General features: G+C 45.6%; 1 protein-coding gene and 1 long non-coding RNA gene across 2 annotated transcripts in view; one reads left to right on the plus strand and one right to left on the minus strand.

Annotated features, from left to right (window-relative positions):
* Positions 1–20,497, plus strand: part of KLB (klotho beta) — a 46,766-nt gene extending 26,269 nt beyond the window's left edge. The window contains exons 4-5 of the mRNA XM_030565149.1: positions 4,669–5,812; positions 20,046–20,497. Coding sequence (XP_030421009.1) covers positions 4,669–5,812; positions 20,046–20,440 — 1,539 coding nt within the window. The 3' untranslated portion in view covers positions 20,441–20,497. The remainder of the gene's footprint in view (positions 1–4,668; positions 5,813–20,045) is intronic.
* LOC115652743 lies at positions 5,965–15,209 on the minus strand. The gene is made up of 3 exons (XR_004000719.1): positions 14,992–15,209; positions 12,368–12,449; positions 5,965–7,606 (listed from the first exon to the last, which is right to left on the minus strand). It is a non-coding gene; the product is annotated as an uncharacterized LOC115652743 (long non-coding RNA).
* Positions 20,498–23,335: the final 2,838 nt, after the last annotated feature.

Genomic DNA, 23,335 nt, shown 5'->3' on the forward strand with positions numbered 1-23,335 from the left:
TTTGCTACATACAACAGTTAATAACAATAGTACTTTGTACTTATGTATGTGTGATATGGGGCTGGACTTACCAGTGGCATTGCCTAGTGGCTAGGTCACTCCACTTCCACATTTCCAGTGCCCTTCGCCTTGAACCAGTGTTCCCTCTAATTTTTTATGTCTACACATCACCTTCATATTGGTGCATATAACAAAATTCATGTGGTAGGGGTAGGGCTGAGGGGTTTAGCGTGTGGGAGGGGGCTCAGGGCTGGAGCAGAGAGTTGGGGTGTGGGGGGATGAGAGCTCTGGCTGGAGGTGTGGGGTCTGGAGTGGGGCCGGGGATGAGAGGTTTGGTGTGCAGGAGGCGGCTCAGGGCTGGGGCAGAGGATTGGGGGGAGAGGCCTGGGGGGTGGGGATATGAGGGGTTTGGGGTGCAGGCTGCCCTAGGGCTGCTGTGAGGAGAGAGGACTCCCCCAGCCCTCTTTCACTGCAGCAACCAGGGCTGGGGAGAGGTGGCTCTCCCTGGCTGCGGAAGCTTTGGTGGGTCTGGGCTGGGCCAAGGGAGGGGATTCTCTCCCCTGGCTGCGGCAAGACCAGGGCAGATCTGCGCTGGGGCAGGTGAGGAGAGGCGCCTCTCCCCACCGCTGCAGGTCTGTGCTGGGGCCAGCGGGAAGAGGCATCTCTCCCCGCCTGAGCCCCTGCGCAAGGCTTAATAGGCAGCTGCGCAGCCATGCAGCTTAGAGGGAACTTAGCCGGCAACTACTCCAATACTGTGTGAACCCACCTTTTGATGGCTGGTGACTCAGCCCTCTGGCCAGGTCACTGATTTAGTTTGTCCCCTTCTGTCCAGACAAAAATCTAGAGTTCCATTTCCTCATAACAGGAAGGGTTTTCAGCCCATCTCTGGACCCCTGCAAGTGACTCATCCTCACCCTGAGGCTCTCGCTGTTTCTATCCCTCCTGCTTCGGAGAGGAGGGCTGGAAGGGAGGCTTATGTCCCCTCCACAATAAGGGTGGTTGATAGGGGATCCTGGGCCCTTCCATTCCATTGGGCTTCGGTCCACAGTCCTATGAGAGGCAACAATATCCAGCACCCTGGAGCAGGGCCGTCCCTAGACATTGTGGTGCCCTACGCAACCCCAGTCCTCCGTGGGGAGGAGGCGGGGGGGCAGAAGCAGGCTTGTGGGAAGTGGGGGAACCGTCCCTCAGCACTCACTGGCGGTGTGGAGCAGGCTGGAGCTGGGTTGCTCCACTTCCTGCCGCCCAGTGATTGCAGGGGAGGCCTGACCCCACACTCACGGGGCGATGGGAAGTGGAGTGACCCAGCCCCAGCCTGCTCTGCTCTGCTGACCTGGCTCCCAGGCTTGGGGCTTGGGATGCAGGAGGGAACCACCGCCCAGCATTCACTGGCAGCATGGAGCAGGCTGGGGCCAGGTCGTTCCACTTCTTGTCGCCCGGTGAGTACAGGGTGCGCTCGACCCCTGCTACAGTCCCGCGGGACATAGCTCAGGGAAAGGGGTGGAGTGGAGCTGGGGCTGAGCAGGGGTGGGAAGAGGTGGGGCAGAGCGGGGGCTTTGGGGAAGAGGTGGGGCAGGGGCATGGCAGGGGCAGCTTTCAGCTGGGCAGGGGATTGGGTTGGCCGCTGGAGCAGCACGCAGCTGTGTAGGGCACCAGGAAATTTGGGGCAATATGGTGTCCCAAATTTCCTGGTGCCCTATGCAGCTGCATAGTTTGCATATGGGTAAGGACTGCCCTGCCGTGGAGTGCCTTGAGGCCACCTCCCTGGATCACTTCCTACTATTTGCCTCCCCGCAAAGTCTCATATAAGATAGCATAAATAAATAAATCAACCTTCAGCCCAGTGGGGTTCAGCTGCTAGCCCTTCCTTGCAACAAGGAATTCTACATCATTCTTGTTCAGGAGTTTTTAGGTTCAGTCTGTTCTATTTTGTCTGCCACCATTTATCTTTCTTTTTGTGTCATTTTATGGTGTAATAGCCTCAGAATGTGAGGCTATGACAATCACCTACCAGTGTTTTCACATAATCAAATATATATCCTCTCGCCCTGCCTAGTAATGCTTATTTAATGCTACCCCACTTTCCCAGTATTCTCACCAATTCTTTCAGACTATGTTCTTTCACCTTGAGGCATCTCAGTTCTTCACAGAGAAATCAATCTTTCTGCATAACTCGCCCTACATTGCCATAGCAATTTTTTTTTAAATCTTTGCGTGCTTTGCAGAATCCATGTTTGTGCATGTTTAATAGATATAAATAGCCATTCAGGTCATAGTGACTGGATATAACTCTAAATATAGTTACTTTGTTTCTTCTATCGTAGCTGTAAAGTATAACGTGATCCTCAAGTTCAGGAGATATTTCATACAACCTTCGTCTATTTTTCTCCTTCTATTTTTTGCCATTCCTCCTTAATTTTTTTCTTAGCCAAACTTTAAATCTTGTGTTCTTAGAGGGTTCTTTATATCAACCTCCTCATTTTGTAAGGCATTTTTCAATGCTTTATCAGCCATTTAATTGGCAGGTATCCTTACATGTGCTGGGATCCATGCTACTATTACGTATACCTAATAGTACTATCTCCATAGTTAAGAACAATACTTCATTGATTAAGTCATTTCTGCTTTCTGAGGCTCTCTTTCTGATCACCATTATACCCAATAAGAGTCAGATAGGATAGCAGCTGTAGTAGGGCATACATCCCTTATCCAGGTCTATGCCAATAGTATGCCCACTAACTAAGCTGTCATAATGGAAACACAACTAGATAGTCTCACAGATCTCTTAATTCCAAAATCAGGCCACTCCCACTCTACCTGTGTTGTCATCTTTAGATCCGCCAGTATGGATCTGGCAATGCTGGACCCCATTTGCCTTAGACACCCCTCTTTCCCTGCGTTGACTGGGAGTCACATGATGTAAGCCCATGCCCCAACCCCCTGTCCCAGCCCCCCCTCAACCTGGTGCCTCCTCCTGCACCCTAAAGCCCTCATTCCCAGCCCCACCCCAGAGCCTGCACCCCCCCTGCACCCCTACGCCAGCCCAGAGCCCCCCTCCTGCACCCTGAGCCCCTCATCCACAGCCCCACCCCAGAGCCCTCACCCGTTCCTGCACCCTAATCCCCTGCCTCAACCCACAGCCCCCTCCCGCACTCTGAATCCTTGGCCCAACCTCCCAGCCTGGATCCCCATCCTGCACCCCAGAGCCCTCACCCCCTCCCATACCCCAACCCCTTGCCTCAACTCACACCCCCGTCCCACATTCTGAATCCCTTGGCTCAACCCCCCAGCCTGGAGCCCCCTCCTGCACCCTAAACCCTTCAGCCCCTCCCCAGAGACCGCAACCCAAGCTACTGCCCCAGCCCAGTGAAAGTGAGTGAGGATGGGGGAGAGTGAGCCACCAAGAGAGGGGGAATGTAGTCAGCGGTGGAGGGGGGGGCGGCTCCAGGAAGGGGCAGGACTAGGGTGTTCAGTTTTGTGCTATTAGAAAGTTGGCAACCCTACCTAGTATGTGTCACAGTATGTATATAGCACCTTTCATCCATGTATCTCAAAGCACTTCAAAAATATAAATTAAGCTTCATAACAACCTTGTGAGGTAAGTATAACAATATCTGTTTTATAGATGTATAAACTAAGGACCACTTAAGTGACTTGCCCAAAAACCACAGAACAAGTCATTGATACTGCTAGGAATACAACCCAGAAGTCTAAGGATTCTCAGGCTTCATTGCAAGGGTAGAAAATGAATAAACCATAAGTTTAAAATATTGCAACAACACAAATAAAAACATTAATCAGCGTCTTCTGCATATATGGCACTTTCAGTATGAACTCTATTCAGAAATACATTATATTGTGTACACCGTCCTGATAAGATAAGACTGTTTTCTTATAATATTTATTTCCACATTAAATGTGATAGATAGCTATATTTGACATGTGGCAGGTGTGCTGTAACATGGTTTTGTAATTATATAGTGAAAGATGACATGTTGGACAACATTAGCCCAGAAAAATACATACAGACAAAATAAATGTAATTTAACCCAGTCACTACCAGCCACAGGAAAATAAAGACTTCTGAGTAAATTCATATTTCAGGGATGGGTTTTACTTTTCAAAACTTTTAGTGGTTTTAGATTAAACCTTGTTAATTCACCACATGGTACTGCAAATCCTATATATTAAACACACTGGTCAGAGAATGACGGGTGTACAACTGATAGTATCAACTATTCATTAAACTACATGGTTATTTATAATTGGAATTAGAACAGTGGGGAAGTGAGAGCCAGGACTCTGATTCTAGTCCTAGATCTTCCACTGATACTGCTTAGCTTTTACGTAGCACTGATGCCCTGTGTGACCTTGGGCAAATTAATTATTGTCTTTATACCTCCATTTACCCATTTGTAAAAATGGATGTAACTACTGTACAGGAATGCTGTGAGGTTGAATTAACAAAAGAAACCCCATTCTGCACTGTAGTGATATGCTTGTAAACTTATAATATATAAAAACCGGACTAAATAGCAATGAGGATTCTCGCTTCACTGTTTTGCAAATAAAACTAATTCTGTCTTACATGTAGAGATGCAAGTAACAAACGGATACCTGTTTAATTAAAATAAATTTGCATATGTTTGTTCCCATCCATTTTTACAGGCAGAATCTGTAGCTTCCTCTCCACAGTTCTGTGACCCTAACCTGTATCTCTGGAACATCACTGGAGATGGGCTTTTGCACCGAGTTAAAGGAGTGAAGCTGAAAACCCGACCAGCTCAGTGTACAGACTTTGTCAGTATTAAAAAACAACTTGATCTCTTGGAAAAAATGAAAGTAACACATTACAGATTTGCACTTGACTGGTCATTAATTTTACCTAATGGGGATTTGTCAGCCATCAATAGACAAGTTCTCAGATATTATAGATGTGTGATTAGTGAGCTACTGAAACTCAATATTAAATCTATGGTCACCTTATACTATCCAACTCATGCCTACTTAGGCTTGCCTGGTCCTTTGTTGCAGAGAGGAGGATGGCTAAATCAATCTACTGTCCAGGCTTTTCAGAACTACGCTGCTTTGTGTTTTCAGGAACTTGGTGACTTAGTTAAACTCTGGATCACCATAAATGAGCCAAACAGATTAAGCGATGTCTATAATAGCAGCAGCAATGATACATATCAGGCAGCACACAATTTACTGATAGCACATGCCAGGGCCTGGCAAATATATGACAAGCAGTATAGATCATTTCAGCATGGACTAGTGTCTCTGTCTCTGCATTCAGATTGGGCTGAGCCTGCCAATCCCTATTTTGATTCTCACTTAAAAGCTGCTGAAAGATTTCTTCAATTTGAAATAGCCTGGTTTGCAGATCCAGTTTTTAAGACAGGGGATTATCCAGCAGCCATGAGGGAATACATTGTATCTAAAAACAAAAAAGGCCTCTCCAGTTCCTTCTTGCCATATTTCACAGATGAAGAAAAGAAACTTGTTAAAGGTGCAGCTGATTTTTATGCACTGAATCATTTTACCACAAGATTTGTGATTCATGAACTTCAAAATGGGAGCTGGTATGAATTTGATCGGGATGTTCAGTTCCTGCAGGATATCACATGCCTGAGTTCCCCATCTCGTTTGGCAGTGGTGCCCTGGGGGATGCGCAAAGTTCTAAAATGGATTAAAAAAACCTATGGTGATATAGATGTTTACATCACAGCAAATGGGATCGACGACCAGTCTTTGGCTAATGATGAACTTCGAAACTATTACTTAGGAAAATATACCCAAGAGGTTTTAAAAGGTGAGATGATAAATGCAGATATTTTAGAATGGGGGTTCTTAGCCATTTTCATGATATGGACTGTATTTTTCACACAGACATTGTCTCTTTGTCCACTTGCCCCTTCCATTCACAATTCACCTCTTCATTTATGATCAAAAAATGTCCCAGTGCCCACTTAAGCAATGGCTTACAATGAAAAGTAATATTAGTAAAATAGTTAATTTATTTTGGCTGTCTTGAAGCATTTTAAACTTTTTGAAAAAAGTTAATTTTGCTGTCTGTTTTTGCTCTTCAGTGTCAATAAGAGCCATAAATTCCCAGTACCCCTGAAAATCAGGCCACTTATTTAGGTGGCTAAATATAGATTTAGGTTGCTGTTAGGCATCCACATTTAAAAACAATGAATTTAACATTTCCAGTGCTATGTTAGTTTTTAAGGAATTTAGGAATAATGAGTATTTTTTTGGTTTGTTCATTAATGTCCTATACGAATTCTAGACACTGAGTTATAATCTCTAAATAAGGAGGAAATGTTTCTTGTGCCAGTAGCCCACTGAAAAGATTTATTTTTACAAGCAAGGCTATATTGTAGACATTTATATATACTGCCTATACTCATACTGCACAGAAAGCTCCCCTGCTTTAAGGAAGAACCAAAAACTTGCCATCTCCAATCCCATGTATTTCATTTGATATCTAACTATTTAATTCACGTAAAAGATTAAATCTCTTTAGAAGATTGTACTTAATGTTGCTCAAATATATCTGCATATTATAATCCAGTTGTTTGCAGTGGTGGTGTAGCCATGTAAGGTAGGTGAAGTAAATCTTTTAATGGTCCAACTTCTGTTGGTGGAAGGGACAAGCTTTTGAGCTTCACAGAACTTTTCTTCAGGTCTAGGGAAGGTAATCAGAGTGTCTAAGCAAAAGACAAGTTGAGACACTGTTAAGCATAGCAGATTCACACATGCTATAGGAGACCACTTAAAATTAAGTGAGCAGTTAAGGATTATTAGCAGGCAGGGCCTTACAGATTGTTGTAATGAACCATAAAAACATGCTGAGACTATGATTTTTAAAATCTAGGAGAGTTATGAATTTAAGTTCCCAGGCTCATCTTTAGAAGGTGTTGTGAATGTTTCCGTTGAGGGCTAGGACTGAGAGGTCAGATATGTCATGATCACTTTGTGAAAAGTGCCTATGGGTGATAGGGTGGTTTTGTCTTTTATCATTTTTCTGTGTGAGTTCTTTTGAGAACATAGCAATAGTCTAGTTTCATCCACATAGTTATTGTTGGGGCATTTGATACACGGAGTGAGGTATACCACATGTTGTGATAGGCCTGGGTAGGACCCAAGGATCTTGAAAGGTATGTTGTGGGGAGTATTGATAATTGTAGTGGTGTAGATATGTCTGCATGTTTTGCATCTGTTGTTCTGGCAGGGCCTTGTGCTGCTTTGAGTTTGTGTGTCCTGGTATGTGGGGAGCTTGTTTCTGATAATGAGCTTGGTGAGATGAGGGTGGGGAGGGGGGGGAATGAGCTTGAAGACCAGAAGAGGGTGGTTGGGAAAGATTTATTCTTCAAGTGCTGGTCCCTATGTGTATTCCACAGGTGGGAAACACATAAGCGTCATGCACCCAAGTCTGGAAATTCTTCAAAGCAGTATCTGCTGGCCCACACACATGCAGTAGCTCTCCTCGTGCTCTCAACTGAGGATATAAGAGGCAGTGATGGTCAACACCTCTCCAGTTCCTTCTTACTGCCACATTGCATGAGTCAGAATTGTTTCTTCCTTCACTTGGTTGTATAACCTGTAAAGAAATAAAATGCTTCTAAACAGTTATATTTCTTAGCTTAGTACTTACTCTATACTATACTGTAAACTTTATTTCTTTCTCTCTGGTTAGGGAACCCCTTCCCAGCTCCAGAATCATGCCCAGAGTCTCATGATTCAAGAATTGCATCTCCTGCCCTCACTCACTCTCTATCAGTGATGAACATCAACAATGCCTGTACTGTCTGGGTGAGGTAGAGTTCTGCAAAGTGCAGTATCTTTCACTCCTTCCCACCCAGAACTTGAAAAGCCCAGGAGCTTTGCCTGTGAAAGCCCCTGGTGGAGAAGGCTATGAATCCGCTCTCCAATCTTAGCCAGGGACACCCTGCTGTGCATTGGCCTCAACTGACCAGCAATGTCACTCCAAACCTATGCCTTGGACTGGAGCCTTCAACATCTAAGCCCAAAGACTCTTCTTCTAGGGCTCGTTATGAGGGTAGAGGGCACACTCAAGGATAACTCTCTTTTGCGGACTGGCCATAAGAAACACATTTCCTCTCCGAGCCTATCCAAGTCAGGAGAGACGTCGCATATGGAACCTAAGAAACTGGCTCTGGTGAAGATCCCCAGATTGGAGGGCAAGGTGCATAAAAAGGAAGATCCTCCAGTTTCATCGGTCATCTGAGCAAGTGTAAGGACAGACATTCACTGGTTCTGTCTATGAATGCTGGTCCAGACCCATCATCAGTACTGCCTCATTCATCTAAAGACCATCTGGCTGTTGCAGATCCACCAGGTACTTCAGACTTGACTGCTGGAACCCCTCACCCACCAGAGTATAGGAGATTTATATAACACCGGAGGATATTGTCCTCCCTTATCCACAGTCTCCACTTCTTTCCAGCCTTGCCCGTGTGAGCGATGTTATTATTCCAGAAGAGGAGTCTACATCAGTGTCCCAGGAGCTGTCCCATCTCCAACTGTCTAGCAGAAGTGCTGTGGTACTGATGGGACCGCTGCTATCGATGGAACAGTTCTCGGTCTCAGATGAGTCAGAGGAGCTAGCCACACCGGTATCTCCGTGGAGACAGTCGAGCCCCAATAGATAGTCGAGGGGTTATGCTCACAGTTCCTTTGGGTACAACACCCTCCCTCCCGCCAGGACCGCTTGTATTGATTCCCTTGGGGTCCATGGGTCTCACAGCCAATCGATCCCTCTTTCTTGCCTGATTGGGATCTATGGGATCCTTACGGCAGGCATCTGGGCACTTCTCAAGAGTTGTACTGCTCCTCTCCCTCTCACCAACTAGTTCTGTTGGTGTACAAAGAGGAAGAGCTGCAACTGGATCTGCAGGTGCCAATGGTTCTGAAGGGTGTCTCTTCATCATCCTTGGACAAAGCAGTCACTCCTTCTTCTCTGCCAGATGACCACTGGCAGTACTAGGAGCTGTTACACAGAATTGTCAGTGACCTACAGATCCCATTAGATGAGTTCCAGGACCCTCAAAACCCGCTCCTGGACATGTTGCAACTGCAGGGAACAAGTAACGTAGCCCTGCTGGTCAATGAGGCCATATTAGAACTGGCCAGAATGGCATGGCGCGCTCCAGCATCCTGGGCTCCTACACTGAAAACAGCCAAGAGGCGATATTTTGTTCCTGCTAAAGGAGCTGAATTTTTACTCTCCCATACTGCCTCCAACTTGGTGGTGGTGTAGGGGGCTTTAGAAGGAGCTTTGTCGCATTAGCAAAGGACGGCCATGGCAGATAAAGACTCTCTAAGAGACAGGACCTCTTGGGGAGAAAGGCCTTCTCCTCCATAGACCTGTAATTTTGTGTTGCTAACTACCAAGCTTTGTTAGTGAAATACAATTTTAATAATTATTTCAGGCATGCAGACTTCAGACATAAGCTTCCCATGGAGGACATGGCCCAATTTTAGTCTTTTTTAGATGAGAGGAAAATAGTGGCAAGAGTAGCCTTCCAGGCTGCAGTGGATGCAGCAGACACAGCTTCCTGAAATTTGGCCGGGGCTTAGTCATGAGGAAAGACTCTTGGCTGCAATCATCAGGGTTTCCTAGGTAGGTCCAAAACACCATCCAGGACCTCCCCTGTGATCAGTCTAATCTCTTTAAAGAGATAACAGACAAGACCCTACTCACTAAAGGACTCCAGATTGACTTTGCATTTCCTGGGGATTTATACTTTAACCCCTATGAGGAAACACCAGAGGAAGTCCTACAGACCAAGGCTACCCCCTCCTCATGTACCTTTATTGCCAGGTGTCCAGCTGAGCCTCCACACAAATACCAGAGGATTCTGAGGCCTCGCTTCTTGGCCCCCTCTATTGCCACAGCCTCTACTTACTCCCAACTGCTGGCCAAGAGCCATTTTTGACATATTGGTCGAGACCAACACCTGTTCTCCCTGTCATCTTTGGGGGCTGTCTAGCACTCTTCACCCACAACTGGAACAAAATCACTAGGAACAGCTGGGGTCTGCAGATTATCCATCAGGGAAACTCCAAAGAGTTCCTCTGCTTCCTGCCTCACAAGCCCCCTTCAGGGACTACCCTCACAAGGTAATTCTTCAACAGGACGCAGAATCTCTTTTACACCGAGGACCAATAGAGCACATCCCGTCTTGTTGCCACAGAAGGGGGTTCCACTCTCCACATTTCCTAATTCCCAAAAATGATGAAGGGTGGAGAGCCATCCTGGACCTTTGGCAACTCAACATCTTTATGCAAAATCTGATATTCCGGATGATTATGTTGGCATTGATAATCCTCTCCCTTCTGAAAGGGATGCAGTTCGTGACTCTCCATATGAAGGACACATATTTGTATGTGGACATTCACTCATCACACAGGAAGTTTCTGCATTTTACAGTTGGCCAGGAACACTTCCAGTTTCAAGTCCTCTCCTTTGGGCTCATTCCAGGACCCAGAGTATTTACAAAGGTTTTCTCTGTGATAGCCCCCCAAATGAGATGCTAGGGCTATATGTTATTTCTATACCTGGACGATTGACTCCTGGTAGGCCAACCTCATCAGGTGATCAGGTTGGTGACAGGGTTTCTCTACAACTTTTGGCCACCCTAGGCATTTGCATAAACAAAGAAAAGTCCATTTTATTGCCCAGTTACTAACAAGGTCAGTAAACTTTATTGGGGTGATGTTGGACTCGGTTTCTGTGAGAGCATTCCTCCCTGCAGACAGGTTCCATACAATGAGCAACCTGATTTCATGTATTACCCACAGACTGCAGTGCACAGGTGTCTTTCACTGTTAGGCCACGTGATGCTGTTTACCAGACTCCAGATGCGGTGTCTGCAAGCTTGGCTCCATTCAATCTACTGACTGAAGAAAGACCATATCAACGCCAAGGTTCCCACCAGAGTTATCACCTCCCTCACTTAGTGACTGAACCCTGAAAACCCATGGTCAGTGTTCCCTTCAATCCTTCCATGTCCAGGGCCACCATTGTAACAGACCCCTCCTTTCTGAGGTCGGATGCCCACAAGACAACCACGCTGCTCAGGATTCCTGGATCCCACAAGAAGCTAGGCTACATATAAACATATGGAACTGAGGGAAGCCTGCTTTGCATGCAAGGCCTTTCTTGCTCATCTGCACACTCCATGTATAAAGAACCGCCAATATCACCATGGTGATCTATATAAACAAACAAGGAGGAGCGAGATCTCATCCCCTCTGCCTGGAAGCCATCAGACTTTGGAACTGGTTCATCAGAAACCACATCACAATACAAGCAGCTACCTTCCCAGTGTTCACAACCCTCTTGCTGATAAATGAAGCCGAAGCTTCTTGCCAGACCATGAGTGGGAGGTTCGCAACACAGTCCTAAGTGAGATATTTACACAGTGGGGTAGTCCACTATGAGACATCTTTGTGTCCCAAATGAACAGAAAGTTCCCCTTATATTGTTCTAGAGGAGCCATGGGTTGCAACTCCCAGGACTGTCTTGGACAAACAGTCTCAGATATGCCTTCCTTCCCATTCCCCTACTTCTATGGGTGGTACGGAAGATACATCATAATAGAGCCAATATCATTCTCCTAGCACCCTATTGGACCAGACAGTTCTGGTTCACGGCACTTCTAACAATTCCTGCCCACCCACCAATCATGATCTTCCCATTCCCAGATCTGCTAACCCAGGAAGGAGGGGAAATCAAGCATCCCAATCTGATCTCACTCCACCTCATGCCCTGGTGTTTGGATGGGTGTTGGAAATAGAACACTCATGCTCAGCCCTCGTTCAGGTGATCCTTAATCAAAGTTGAAAAGGTTCTGCTAGAATCTGCTATCTAGACAAATGGAGATGCTTTTTGGCCTGGGCACAACTCCATCAACATTCTCCAGTTACCTTAAGCATCCCAGTTGTCCTAGACTATCTCCTGTCCCTGAAGTCTTCAGGTCTCGCTATTAGTTTGCTGTGACTACTAACAGCAATTAGTGCCTTCCTCTCTCCGCTGGAAGCACATTCCGTCTTGACTCACCCAACTACAGTATGGTTTATGAAAGGTCTGATCAGTATCCTCCCACCAGTGCTTAAACCTACACTTCAATGGGACAGTGACATCATCCTGTCAGTACTCACAAGTCTGCCTTTTGAACCCAGGAAGCGTTGGCCAGGAAGGTCAGCAAGCTCAGAGCAATCATGGCAGACTCTCCTTATACAGTGTTTCACAAAGAAAAGGTTTCTCTTTGACTACACACCAAATTTCTCCCCAAGATTGTTTCTGAGTTCTCCATCAAGCAAATGATACACTTACCTGTATTCTTCCTGGAAGCCCCATGCTTTCTCTGAAAATGAGTCTTCACACCCTCGATGTGCGGTGTGCCCTGGCGTTCTACCTGCAAAGAATCAAAGGAAAATCATTAGGAAATCACAAAGACTTGCTATCTTCATAGCAGAGAGATTGCGTGGGCAAGTCATATTCTCCCAGAGGATTTGTAAGTGGGTTTTAGGATGCATCTTAGAATGCTACAAAATAGCAAAAAAATCCTCCTCCTGTGGGTGTCATAGCTCACTCCATGTGAGCACAAGTTGCCTCCATGGCATCCCTATTTGACATCCCTCTGCAGGGTGGCCACCTGGAGTTCTAGCCACATGTACGTGACACACTGTGCTCTAGTTTGTGCCTTGGCTGAGGATGCAGTAGTGGGATCGGCATCTTTGCTACCAGCTTCCTCGCACCTGCCTCCAGTCTGAACACTGCAATCACCCACATGTGGAATACGTATAGGGACCAGCACTCAAAGAAGTAGTGGAGATTACTTATTGTAACTGGAGGTTCTTCAAGATGTGTGGTCCCTATCAGTATTGTACTACCCAGCCCCCTTCACATCCTGTTGGATGGGCGGTAAGAAGAGGAACTGGAAAGGCGTCGACCTTCACTGCCTCTTATACCCTCAGTCAGTAGTACAAAGAGAACTACTGCATGTGTATGGACCAACAGACACTGTTTTGAAGAATTACCAGACTCAGCCACATGGTGCACATGCATACCATATGTGTGAAATACAGATAGGGACCACACATCTTGAAGAACCTCCAGTTACAGTAAGTAACCTACACTTTCAGGATGTGGTCCCCACAAAACATGGGTTGCAATTGTTTGATGACACCCCATATTGGTTCCAGTGTGGGGTGGTAGGTGACAACTAGGGGTATGCAGTCAGTGTTTTTTCTCTCCGGTTTTGAAATAAGGTCTCCCAGGTTATTTGGGTGGCTTGTTCCATGAGGCAATCTACTTCATAGGTGGAATATTCTTGTTTAGGGATGGTGGTTTCAAGTGTGTATCCCAGATGTACTCTTTGGAGCAAATTCTGTGGTATCTAAGGCCTGGTCTACACTACGGGGTTAGGTCAAATTTAGCCACGTTAGGTCGATTTAAAAATGAATGTGTCCACACAACCAACACTGTTCCGTTGACCAAACGGTCTCTTAAAATAGACTTCTGTACTCCTCCCTGGCGAGGAGAGTAGTGGTAAAATTGAATTTGCTGGGTCGAATTTGGGGTAGTGCAAAAGCAAATCGATGATATTGTCTGCCGGGAGCTATCCCAGAGTGCTCCATTGTAACCGCTCTGGACAGCACTTTGAAATCTGATGCACTAGCCAGGTACACAGGAAAAGCCCTGGGAACTTTCAAATTTCATTTTCTGTTTGGTCAGTGTGGTGAACTCAGCAGCACAGGTGACCATGCAGTCCCCCTAGAATCGTAGAGCATAGACTGTTTCTACGCTCCCCTTCTCATCTCCATCCATGAGGTTATTGCAGATTAGAAGGCGAAAAAAACTCACGATCACATGATTTCTGAACTCATGAAGTCCTTCCGCACTGATAGGGCACAGCTTAATGCATGGAGGCATTCAGGGGCAGAAGCCAGGAAAGAATTAAGTGAGCACGAAGAGCGGAGGCAGGACGCGATGCTGAAGCTAATGGGGGAGCAAACAGACATGATGGACTGTTGGAGTCTGTTGGAGCTGCAGGAAAGCCAACAAGAGCACAGACCCCTGCTGTATCCACTGTATAACCGCCTCCCTTCCTCCCCATGTTCCATAGCCTCCTCACCCAGATGCCCAAGAACGCAGGGTGTGGGGAGGCTCTGGGCACCCAGCCACTCCACTCCAGAGGATGGCCCAAGCAACAGAAGGCTGTCATTCAAACAGCTTGATTTTTAGTCTGGTTACAATAAGCAATGTGGCTTTTTCCTTCCCTTCTCCCCAACCCCTCCTGGGCTACCCTTTCCGTTATCTCTCTTTATTAATTAAAAAAAATGCATGGTTTCAAAAAAATAGTTACTTTATTTTGAAGGGGGGAGGATGGCTGGCTTACAGGGAATTAAAATCAACAAAGGGGGCAGGTTTGCATCAATGAGAAACACACACAACTGTCACACCGAAGTCTGGCCAGTCATGAAACTGGTTTTCAAAGCCTCTCTGATGTGCAGTGCACCTTGCTGTGCTCTTCTAATGGCCCTGGTGTCTGGCTGCACAAAATTGGACACCAGGCGATTTGCCTCAACCTCCCACCCCGCCATAAACATCTCCCCCTTACTCTCACAGATATTATGGAGCACACAGCAAGCAGCAATAACAATGGGAATGTTGGTTGCACTGAGGTCTGAACAACAGCACCAGCGAGCTTTTCAACGTCCAAAGGCACATTCTACCACCATTGTGCACTTACTCAGCCTATAGTTGAACTGCTCCTTACTACTGTCCAGGCTTCATGAACGGATCCCCTGAGCCCCTACTGCACTGTCTTCTGCCAACAGACAATCGACGGTATACAATCGATATCTAAAAATGCAGTAGTTCTCTTTGTACTCCTAACTGAGGGTAAAAATCGACATCTATACAATCAACCTAATTTCATAGTGTAGACATACCTTAAATATATGACTGTAGATAACAGACTTTTTGGTGCATCTGTGGTGATTACTGGATCAGTGGAGATAAGTGTGGTGTTCCATGGCTTTCGTATATATAATCATTTTCAACTTCTAGGACACTGAGATCAGCTACAATAATGGAACCCTGCAAATGACTATATACAATAAGTTGAGTATCAGAGGGGTAGCCGTGTTAGTCTGGATCTGTAAAAGCAGCAGAGAATCCTGTGGCACCTTATAGACTAACAGACGTTTTGGAGCATGAGCTTTCATGGGTGAATACCCACTTCTTCAGATGCATATGGTGGAAATTTCCAGGGGCAGGTATATATATGCTAGCAAGCAAGCTAGAGATAACGAGGTCAGTTCAATCAGGGAGGATGAGGCCCTGTTCTAGCAGTTGAGGTGTGAAAACCAAGAGAGGAGAAACTGGTTCTGTAGTTGGCAAGCCATTCACAGTCTTTGTTCAATCCTGAGCTGATGGAGTCAAATTTGCAGATGAACTGAAGCTCAGCAGTTTCTCTTTGAAGTCTGGTCCTGAAGTTTTTTTGCTGCAGGATGGCCACCTTAAGGTCTGCTATAGTGTGGCCAGGGAGGTTGAAGTGCTCTCCTACAGGTTTTTGTATATTGCCATTCCTAATGTCTGATTTGTGTCCATTTATCCTTTTCCGTAGAGACTGTCCAGTTTGGTCGATGTACATAGCAGAGGGGCATTGCTGGCATATGATGGCGTATATTACATTGGTGGATGTGCAGGTGAATGAACCAGTGATGGTGTGGCTGATCTGGTTAGGTCCTGTGTTGGTGTCGCTGGTGTAGATATGTGGGCAGAGTTGGCATCGAGGTTTGTTGCATGGATTGGTTCCTGAGCTAGAGTTATTATGGTGCGGTGTGCAGTTACTGGTGAGAATATGTTTCAGGTTGGCAGGTTGTCTATGGGCAAGGACTGGCCTGCCGCCCAAGGCCTGTGAAAGTGTGGGATCATTGTCCAGGATGGGCTGTAGATCCTTGATGATGCGTTGGAGGGGTTTTAGCTGGGGGCTGTATGTGATGGCCAGTGGAGTCCTGTTGGTTTCTTTCTTGGGTTTGTCTTGCAGTAGGAGGCTTTTGGGTACACGTCTGGCTCTGTTGATCTGTTTCCTTATTTCCTCGTGCGGGTATTGTAGTTTTGAGAATGCTTGGTGGAGATTTTGTAGGTGTTGGTCTCTGTCTGAGGAGTTAGAGCAGACGTGGTTGTACCTCAGTGCTTGGCTGTAGACAATGGATCGTGTGATGTGTTCGGGATGGAAGCTGGAGGCATGAAGGTAGGCATAGCGGTCGGTAGGTTTTTGATATAGGGTGGTGTTAATGTGACCATCACTTATTTGCACCATGGTGTCAAGAAAGTGGACCTCCCGTGTAGATTGGTCCAGGCTGAGGTTGATGGTGGGATGGAAGCTGTTGAAATCGTGGTGAAATTTTTCCAGAGTCTCCTTCCCATGGGTCCAGATGATGAAGATGTCATCAATGTAGCGTAGGTAGAGAAGGGGCGTGAGTGGACGAGAGCTGAGGAAGCGTTGTTCCAGGTCGGCCATAAAGATATTGGCATATTGTGGGGCCATGCGGGTGCCCATAGCAGTGCCACTGATCTGGAGATATATATTGTCATCAAATTTGAAATAGTTGTGTGTAAGTATAAAGGCACAGAGCTCAGCAGCCAGTTGTGCTGTGGCATCATCAGGGATACTGTTCCTGACAGCTTGTATTCCATCTGTGTGTGGGATGTTTGTGTAGAGAGCCTCTACATCCATGGTGGCTAGGATGGTGTTTTCTGGGAGGTGACCAATGCATTGTAGTTTCCTCAGGAAATCAGTGGTGTCACGGAGATAGCTGGGAGTGCTGGCGGCATAGGGTCTGAGTAGAGAGTCCATATATCCAGACAGTCCTTCAGTGAGAGTGCCAATGCCCGAGATGATGGGGCGTCCAGGATTTCCGGGTTTGTGGATCTTGGGTAGTAGATAGAATAACCCTGGTCGGGGCTCCAGGGGTATGTTGATTTCTTCTGGTGTTAGTGTAGGGAGTGTCCTGAGTAGATGCTGTAGTTTCTTAGTGTATTCCTCAGTGGGATCTGAGGGAAGTGGCCTGTAGAATTTGGTATTGGAGAGTTGTCTGGCGGCCTCCTTTTGGTAGTTGGTTCAATAAGTTGGTTCAGTAAAAGACATTACCTCACCTCCCTTGTCTCTATTAAAACCCAGGGCATGGTAAAGGAAATCAGTTCTAAAGATTAAACTAAAGTGGGAACAATTACTAGATGTCATTTTTTCCTATGCATCCCCAAGTTCCTACAAAGAAATACAACTATTTTCCTTTAGGAAATTCTCAGGCTAGTGGTCATGAAATTTTTATTTTTCAAACTGTAGAAGTGTATCTCTTCAAAGAGAGCCCAAAAGTTCAATTAGTTATAACACTCCTACAAAATTACCTTATTTAAATAATAATATGGATTTTCTCTCTGGTTACATATGAATGCAAAGGTGAAGAGGTGAGTACATTAAAAAACAAAATAGTAAAAATAATTAGTTATAATTTTACCTACTAAGGGTAATTTTAGGTGTTAGGAATGTGTATTATTTTTATTGGAGTAGTGCCTGAAGATCGCAGTCCCTGATTGGGGCCCCTTTTGGCTAGGCTGTGTAAACACTTATAATGAGCAGGTAATCAGGGGAAATGTGCAACTTCGAATTTAGCTGCTGTTTTGAGATGTTGCAGATGTATCTTCCACTCAAGTACATGCATGATGAGCGCATCAAAGCTGAAGAACTTTGCCTTGCAGTACCGTAGGGGTGGTTCTTGTGTCTTCTGGCCCTTAGCCCCTCCCCCCAGGCTAGTTAAGGGGAGCACTGATCCAACACCCCTGAGTTCCTTCTCACCACCCATGGCTAGAGTCGGAGCATTTGATGTAATAGTTTTTTACCTCACTGTTTATTTCATTTTTTTTCTAGAACTTTGTTGTATATCATTCATTGTTAGCATAGTTTAGTAATACCCTTAGATTTAGTTGTAGTACTTAGAATAGATAGATAATTACCCTGAGTGATGCCATCACCAGGGTTTAAACATTGTTCATTGTGTATGTTGGCTATCCCCAATAGTGACCCTCTCACACTGTTCGTTGTGTCTGGGAGAAAGGCATATTAAAGAGAAGTGCTCCATCTGCAAGTGATTTTAAAAGAGCACACAGGTGGCAAGGGATGAGTCTAAAGCAGCACCTTTCAGAGCATGCCACCGCTTTGGCACTGGGGACCTCCACAGATCATCCAGCCCCACACTCTTCTTTGGAGCTGACATGGAATGTTGCTCCTGGCTTGAGGTCTGGTGCTTCCCCTAACAAGAATGTTCATTTCTCTGGTCCTTCAGGGAGAAGGTATATCACAATGACTTATGGAATAGCTTGGATGCCTCCTCCACAGAGGTTAAGAGATCATTCAACAAAGTTTCAAGTGACTGGTTTATTTTCTCAGTGACTTTTTGATTCTGCACATTTGTAGCACTGTAATGTGGTCTTTCATACATACTTTAACCAAATATTATGTTATGATGTCTGCATCCAAACATGGTCAAGGCATGATATCTGCAGTTTCGGAGGCTTGGCACGAGCACCAGAAGCTCCCTAAAAGTGGGGGGCCACGCCCCTTGCTCTGCTCTGAGGCCCACCCCTACTTGGCCTCCTCTCCCCAAGGACCTGCCCACACTCCACCCCACACCCCGCTCCGCCTCCCTCCCAGGCCCCCTCACCCACTGCTTGCACCTTTTCACTTCCTCCCTCAAGCCCCCTGCCCGCTGGAGGGGAGAGGTGCAAGCAGCAGGAGGGGAAGAGCCCTTGGGGGAAGGGGAGCAGCACAGGTGGGGCCATGGAGTAAGAGGATGAGCAGGACCTCAGGGTGTCACGCCTCCAGAGGGAGGTGCACCACATCCTTTTTGGGGAGGCCTAGCCTCCCCCGGCTTCTTATGCCCGCCACCTATGCATCCAGATCAGATGCAAATTTTGGGAAGGCACTCTTGCATTTGCTCTTTAAGTAGATTCCGAGCCCTGCCTCCTCCTGATACTACTTATGAGTCACCTGAGTGGAATACACATCTGCAACCACGCAAAGAAAAGATGATTACTTACCTGTAGTGTTACCCTTGTTCATGATGTGTGTACAGATGTGTATGCCACAACCCACCCTTCATCCTCTCTGCATCAGAGTCTCAATTCTTGACATTCAATGCAAAGTGACCAACAGGCGTTGGGGCAGCACCATCCTTAAATAGCTTGGAGAGGGGTTAAGGGCCACAGGGCACTAGCAGTGCCCCATACAGGTACTGTTAGGCAAAGTTCTCTGGCTTTGGTGTGCTCAGTGCACTCACACCTGCATGGAATACACATTGGCACCCACATCTCAGTGAACAACAGTTACAGCTCAGGTACGTAACTGTCTCTTGCTTGGCAGGTAAGTAAAAACTATTTTACTATAATAGCTTAGTATAGGGATTCCTAATCTTTCAGAGCTGCTGATTCCCTCTCAGAATGTTTTTTTACCCCTTTTTCGAAAATCCACTCATCCATACTATGATTAGGCACTACGGGGCCCGATTCTTGAAGGTATTTAGGCACCTAAAGATACAGATAGGTACTTTTGAAAATCCTGCTAGGTGTCTAACTCCTGTTGATTTGAAAGGGAGTTATGCACCTAGCCGTTTTGAGAATCTTACTAGTACCTATCTGCATGTTTAAGTGCCTAAACGCATTTTAAAATCTGGTGCTAGTAGACTAAACTCAGGACTGTAAAGTGTGAACTCCTGGATTCTGTCTACTTGCTATATCTCCTTGATGATGATTAGAATAACCATGCAAATTAAGTATTAGGATTATTTATATAGCACACTGAAGTAATGAATAATTATTTTTACTGTTTTGTTTTATAATGCAGTTATAATTTTTAACTTTATAAATGTTGTGTTTGAGATCTTAAATAGTTTTTCATTTCATACATAAGGAGAATTTATCAACATTCATTCCTTTTTTTCAGCATATCATATTGATAAAGTAAAGATTAGAGGTTATTATGCATTTAAACTGACTGAAGAAAAATCAAAACCCAGATTTGGATTCTTCACTTCTGATTCAAGAGCCAAGTCTTCAGTACAAATTTACAACAACCTGATTAGTAGCAATGGCTTTCCTGCAGAGTATTCTAGTGATCTATGTGATCAATCAGAGGAAAAAACCCAGTGTACCTTCTGTTTATTTCTCTCACAGAAGAAGCCTCTGATATTCTTTGGCTGCTGTCTTTTCTCCACATTTGTCCTGCTTCTAACAATTATAATTTTTCACAAAAGAAAAAGAAGAAAACTGTATAGGGCAAAAAACTTCCAACACATCTGTCCCCCATTTAAAAAGGGACACAAAGCTACTCTCAACTAGATTCATCACTGTCTGCATCTGCTTTCTGCATAGGATAAAGAGGATGGGACAATTTCTGAGAAGCATTATGTGAGTCACTCCAGTTATACACACCAAATAACATTCATTGGAGGAATGGAAAATAATTACACAAGGGAGAAGAAAAACTGATGTTGAAGGATACCACTGATTTTTATCTAGCTTATGAAGCAAGTTAAATGGTTTCTCCTTGTGCCTTGGAATGATCTGTTAACTAGTTTGACTTGAAAAGATATTAAGCTGTGAGAACTGATGTGCACTTTTATATGTGAATGTCTTCAAACTAGAAATTTTTGTTATAGACACTCAGATATGTTTGGTCATTGATAAGTTTGTATCTGCAGCTGTTTGCAAATGTGACAGCTTTAAAAAGTTCCAATTAAATTCAACACCAAGGATTAAATAGTTTGGACCAGATTCTGGTTTTAGTTGCAAAGGCATAAATCTGACCAACTTCATCATTGACATAAATGCCCAACTCTGATACTGGGGCAGTTGAGATTAGATTTTGATACTTTGTTCCAAAACTAAGGTAAAAGCTCCTAGGACCAGTTGGGAACAAGACATTATGATATACAACTACTGCTTGTTTCCCCCCCCAGGGCAGGGACAAAAATCAGTCAGTTGTGTACAGATTTTTATTACTAGAAATCATTAAATCAAGCTGTATCTATTAATCCATCACAGAAAATAGATATGTACACAACTATGAGTCATATGTATTTATTTTTGGAAAATGTGCTAACTCGCTGAGCCTTCTGTACTCTCAGTAAACTGCCAGTGCAGCCCTCAGTGTTGCAAAGCCTGTCATAAAGAAATATGAGAGCAGTTTGTTTAAGAAGTCTTCTCTCAAGAATTCTGTGTATTCTATTAAAAATGCCATTTTCACAGGCTATGATAGGTGTCTTTCAAAACTACCTTATTTTCACTAAACCTCTTATTTGTGTTTATATAAATTACATTTACCTCACAATGTCTCTAAGCATCACATAAAATGCTGTTTGTAAGAGACTGAGATGCTCCCATTCACTTTGGTCTATCTTTTCTCTTGGCTCATTTGGTCAGTGGACAAAGCTCCCAGATATTATTTCAGCACCCACAAGCTATTTCTACACTACAAAGTCTTTGACAGCATAGCTTCCCTAGGATAGACGCAGCATACACAGAGAGCTTTTCTTGTGTAGGAACACCACAGCTCCCAAACCATATCCACTATACTGCCAAAAGCAGTCCTTTGCGGGCAGAGTTGTATCTACAGTATTGGTTTTGGTTTTTTTTTAATATAGCTATGTCAGTCAGGGGTGTATTTATTCACAATGCTTGAATTTGCAATAGAAATAGAATAAACTTGTTATTCCTTTTGGAAGTCTGCAGTTTGGGTAGAACTAGCCTGTTGTCTGGATAAATCTACTGACTAGGATAGCATGGTGTCATATATACTAACCGTAATTCTGGGTCCTTCTGCTCCCAGGGCAAGTTTGGGTTCTTTGCTGCCAAGCATCTAAACACCTCATCATATTTCAGCTATGCCTCACCCTTATACAGGGCATGTGCCTGTGCTAAATATCTGAAAAAAGATTCCTTTCACATATTAAACTTGTCTATAAATAAAAGGCTAGGGTCCAATTCTCTAGTGTGCTAGCCACCTTAGCCTTATTTTCTTCATCCATATCCTCCACCTGATACAGCAGAGTGAACATATCCACATACTCCCCTTTCAAATTGTTTTCCCTAAGAGTGTTTGATTAATTCTCATGACACCCCCCCCCATTCTCAAAAGAACTTGTGGTCTCTAAGTGTTCCTTTGTGTGTAAGGATGGGTAGCCTGCTACCATTTGGGTGGGGGGGGGAAGAATAATCAGCCCCTCTATTTCAGTTAAAACATCTGCCTTGGGTGCACTGCCCCTACGCATGCCACTTTCAGTCACCTGCCTCCTCAGCTCAGGGACATGCTTCTCCCACACTTACCCCTTCCCCCATCTGAGGAAGAGGTAGCCCTCCCACACGTCACAGGGGCAGTTTTCTGCTACCCTGGGTGGGGGCAGAGCTGCAGCTCTGAACGTGGTGCATGAAGGCTGCTGCTGGCCTCCTCCCTTGCAGGGAGATGCTGGTAACCCTCACTGCGACAGCCCAGTGGGGCTGGCTGGGATGCCTGAGCACTCCTGCAGAGAGGCTATTTGACCACCCTTGGGTGGTCCAGTCATCTTCCCTCATCTGGGCCTTTGAGCCCACATCCCTGCTCCCAGAACCACTCCAGGGACTCTATCCCAGGTCTCCCTTTATCAAGGCTCCTCTAACACCTCTACCCCATTAACTGAGCCACAACCCTGCTCCCCTTACTGCTGCATGTACAATCCTAGTAGTGAGCCCAGCTGCCATGTGCCTGCCACCTTCAGCGGCCTGGCTGGCTGCTGCCACCACCACTCAGCTCTAGTTGCTCACCCCAGGAATAGGTACTGCTCTCATAGCTGTGGCCCTACCCCTACCACTCCTGGAAGCAATTGGGGAGGGGGTGACATATACTTGGCTCTAGCAGCTGCTGCAGTAGCGTGGCTGAGTTTTCCAGCAGGGCCCCTTCCAGCCAGCTATCCACATGAAAGGGCACATGGACCCCAGGGAAGGTTTTAAATTGGGAGGGGGGGGTGCCAAGAGCCAATTGCATGCCATGTGCCTGTCTGGCCCATGGGAGGGAGAAGCCCCTCCTCCCTGCCAGGCACATTCCAACATGTAGCACTAGGAACAAGCTCTCCCCTCCCCCATGCCACCTCCACTATTACCCCATTCAGCCCATGGGAGGTGGAGACGCCCCTTCCATCATGTATCAGAGCCAGAAGGGCTCTCCCCTCCTGCGAAAGGGAGGGACTTAGAGATGATGGA

Source organism: Gopherus evgoodei, chromosome 5, assembly GCF_007399415.2.
Source record: "Gopherus evgoodei ecotype Sinaloan lineage chromosome 5, rGopEvg1_v1.p, whole genome shotgun sequence".
In the NCBI taxonomy this organism is placed as follows: Eukaryota; Metazoa; Chordata; order Testudines; family Testudinidae; genus Gopherus; species Gopherus evgoodei.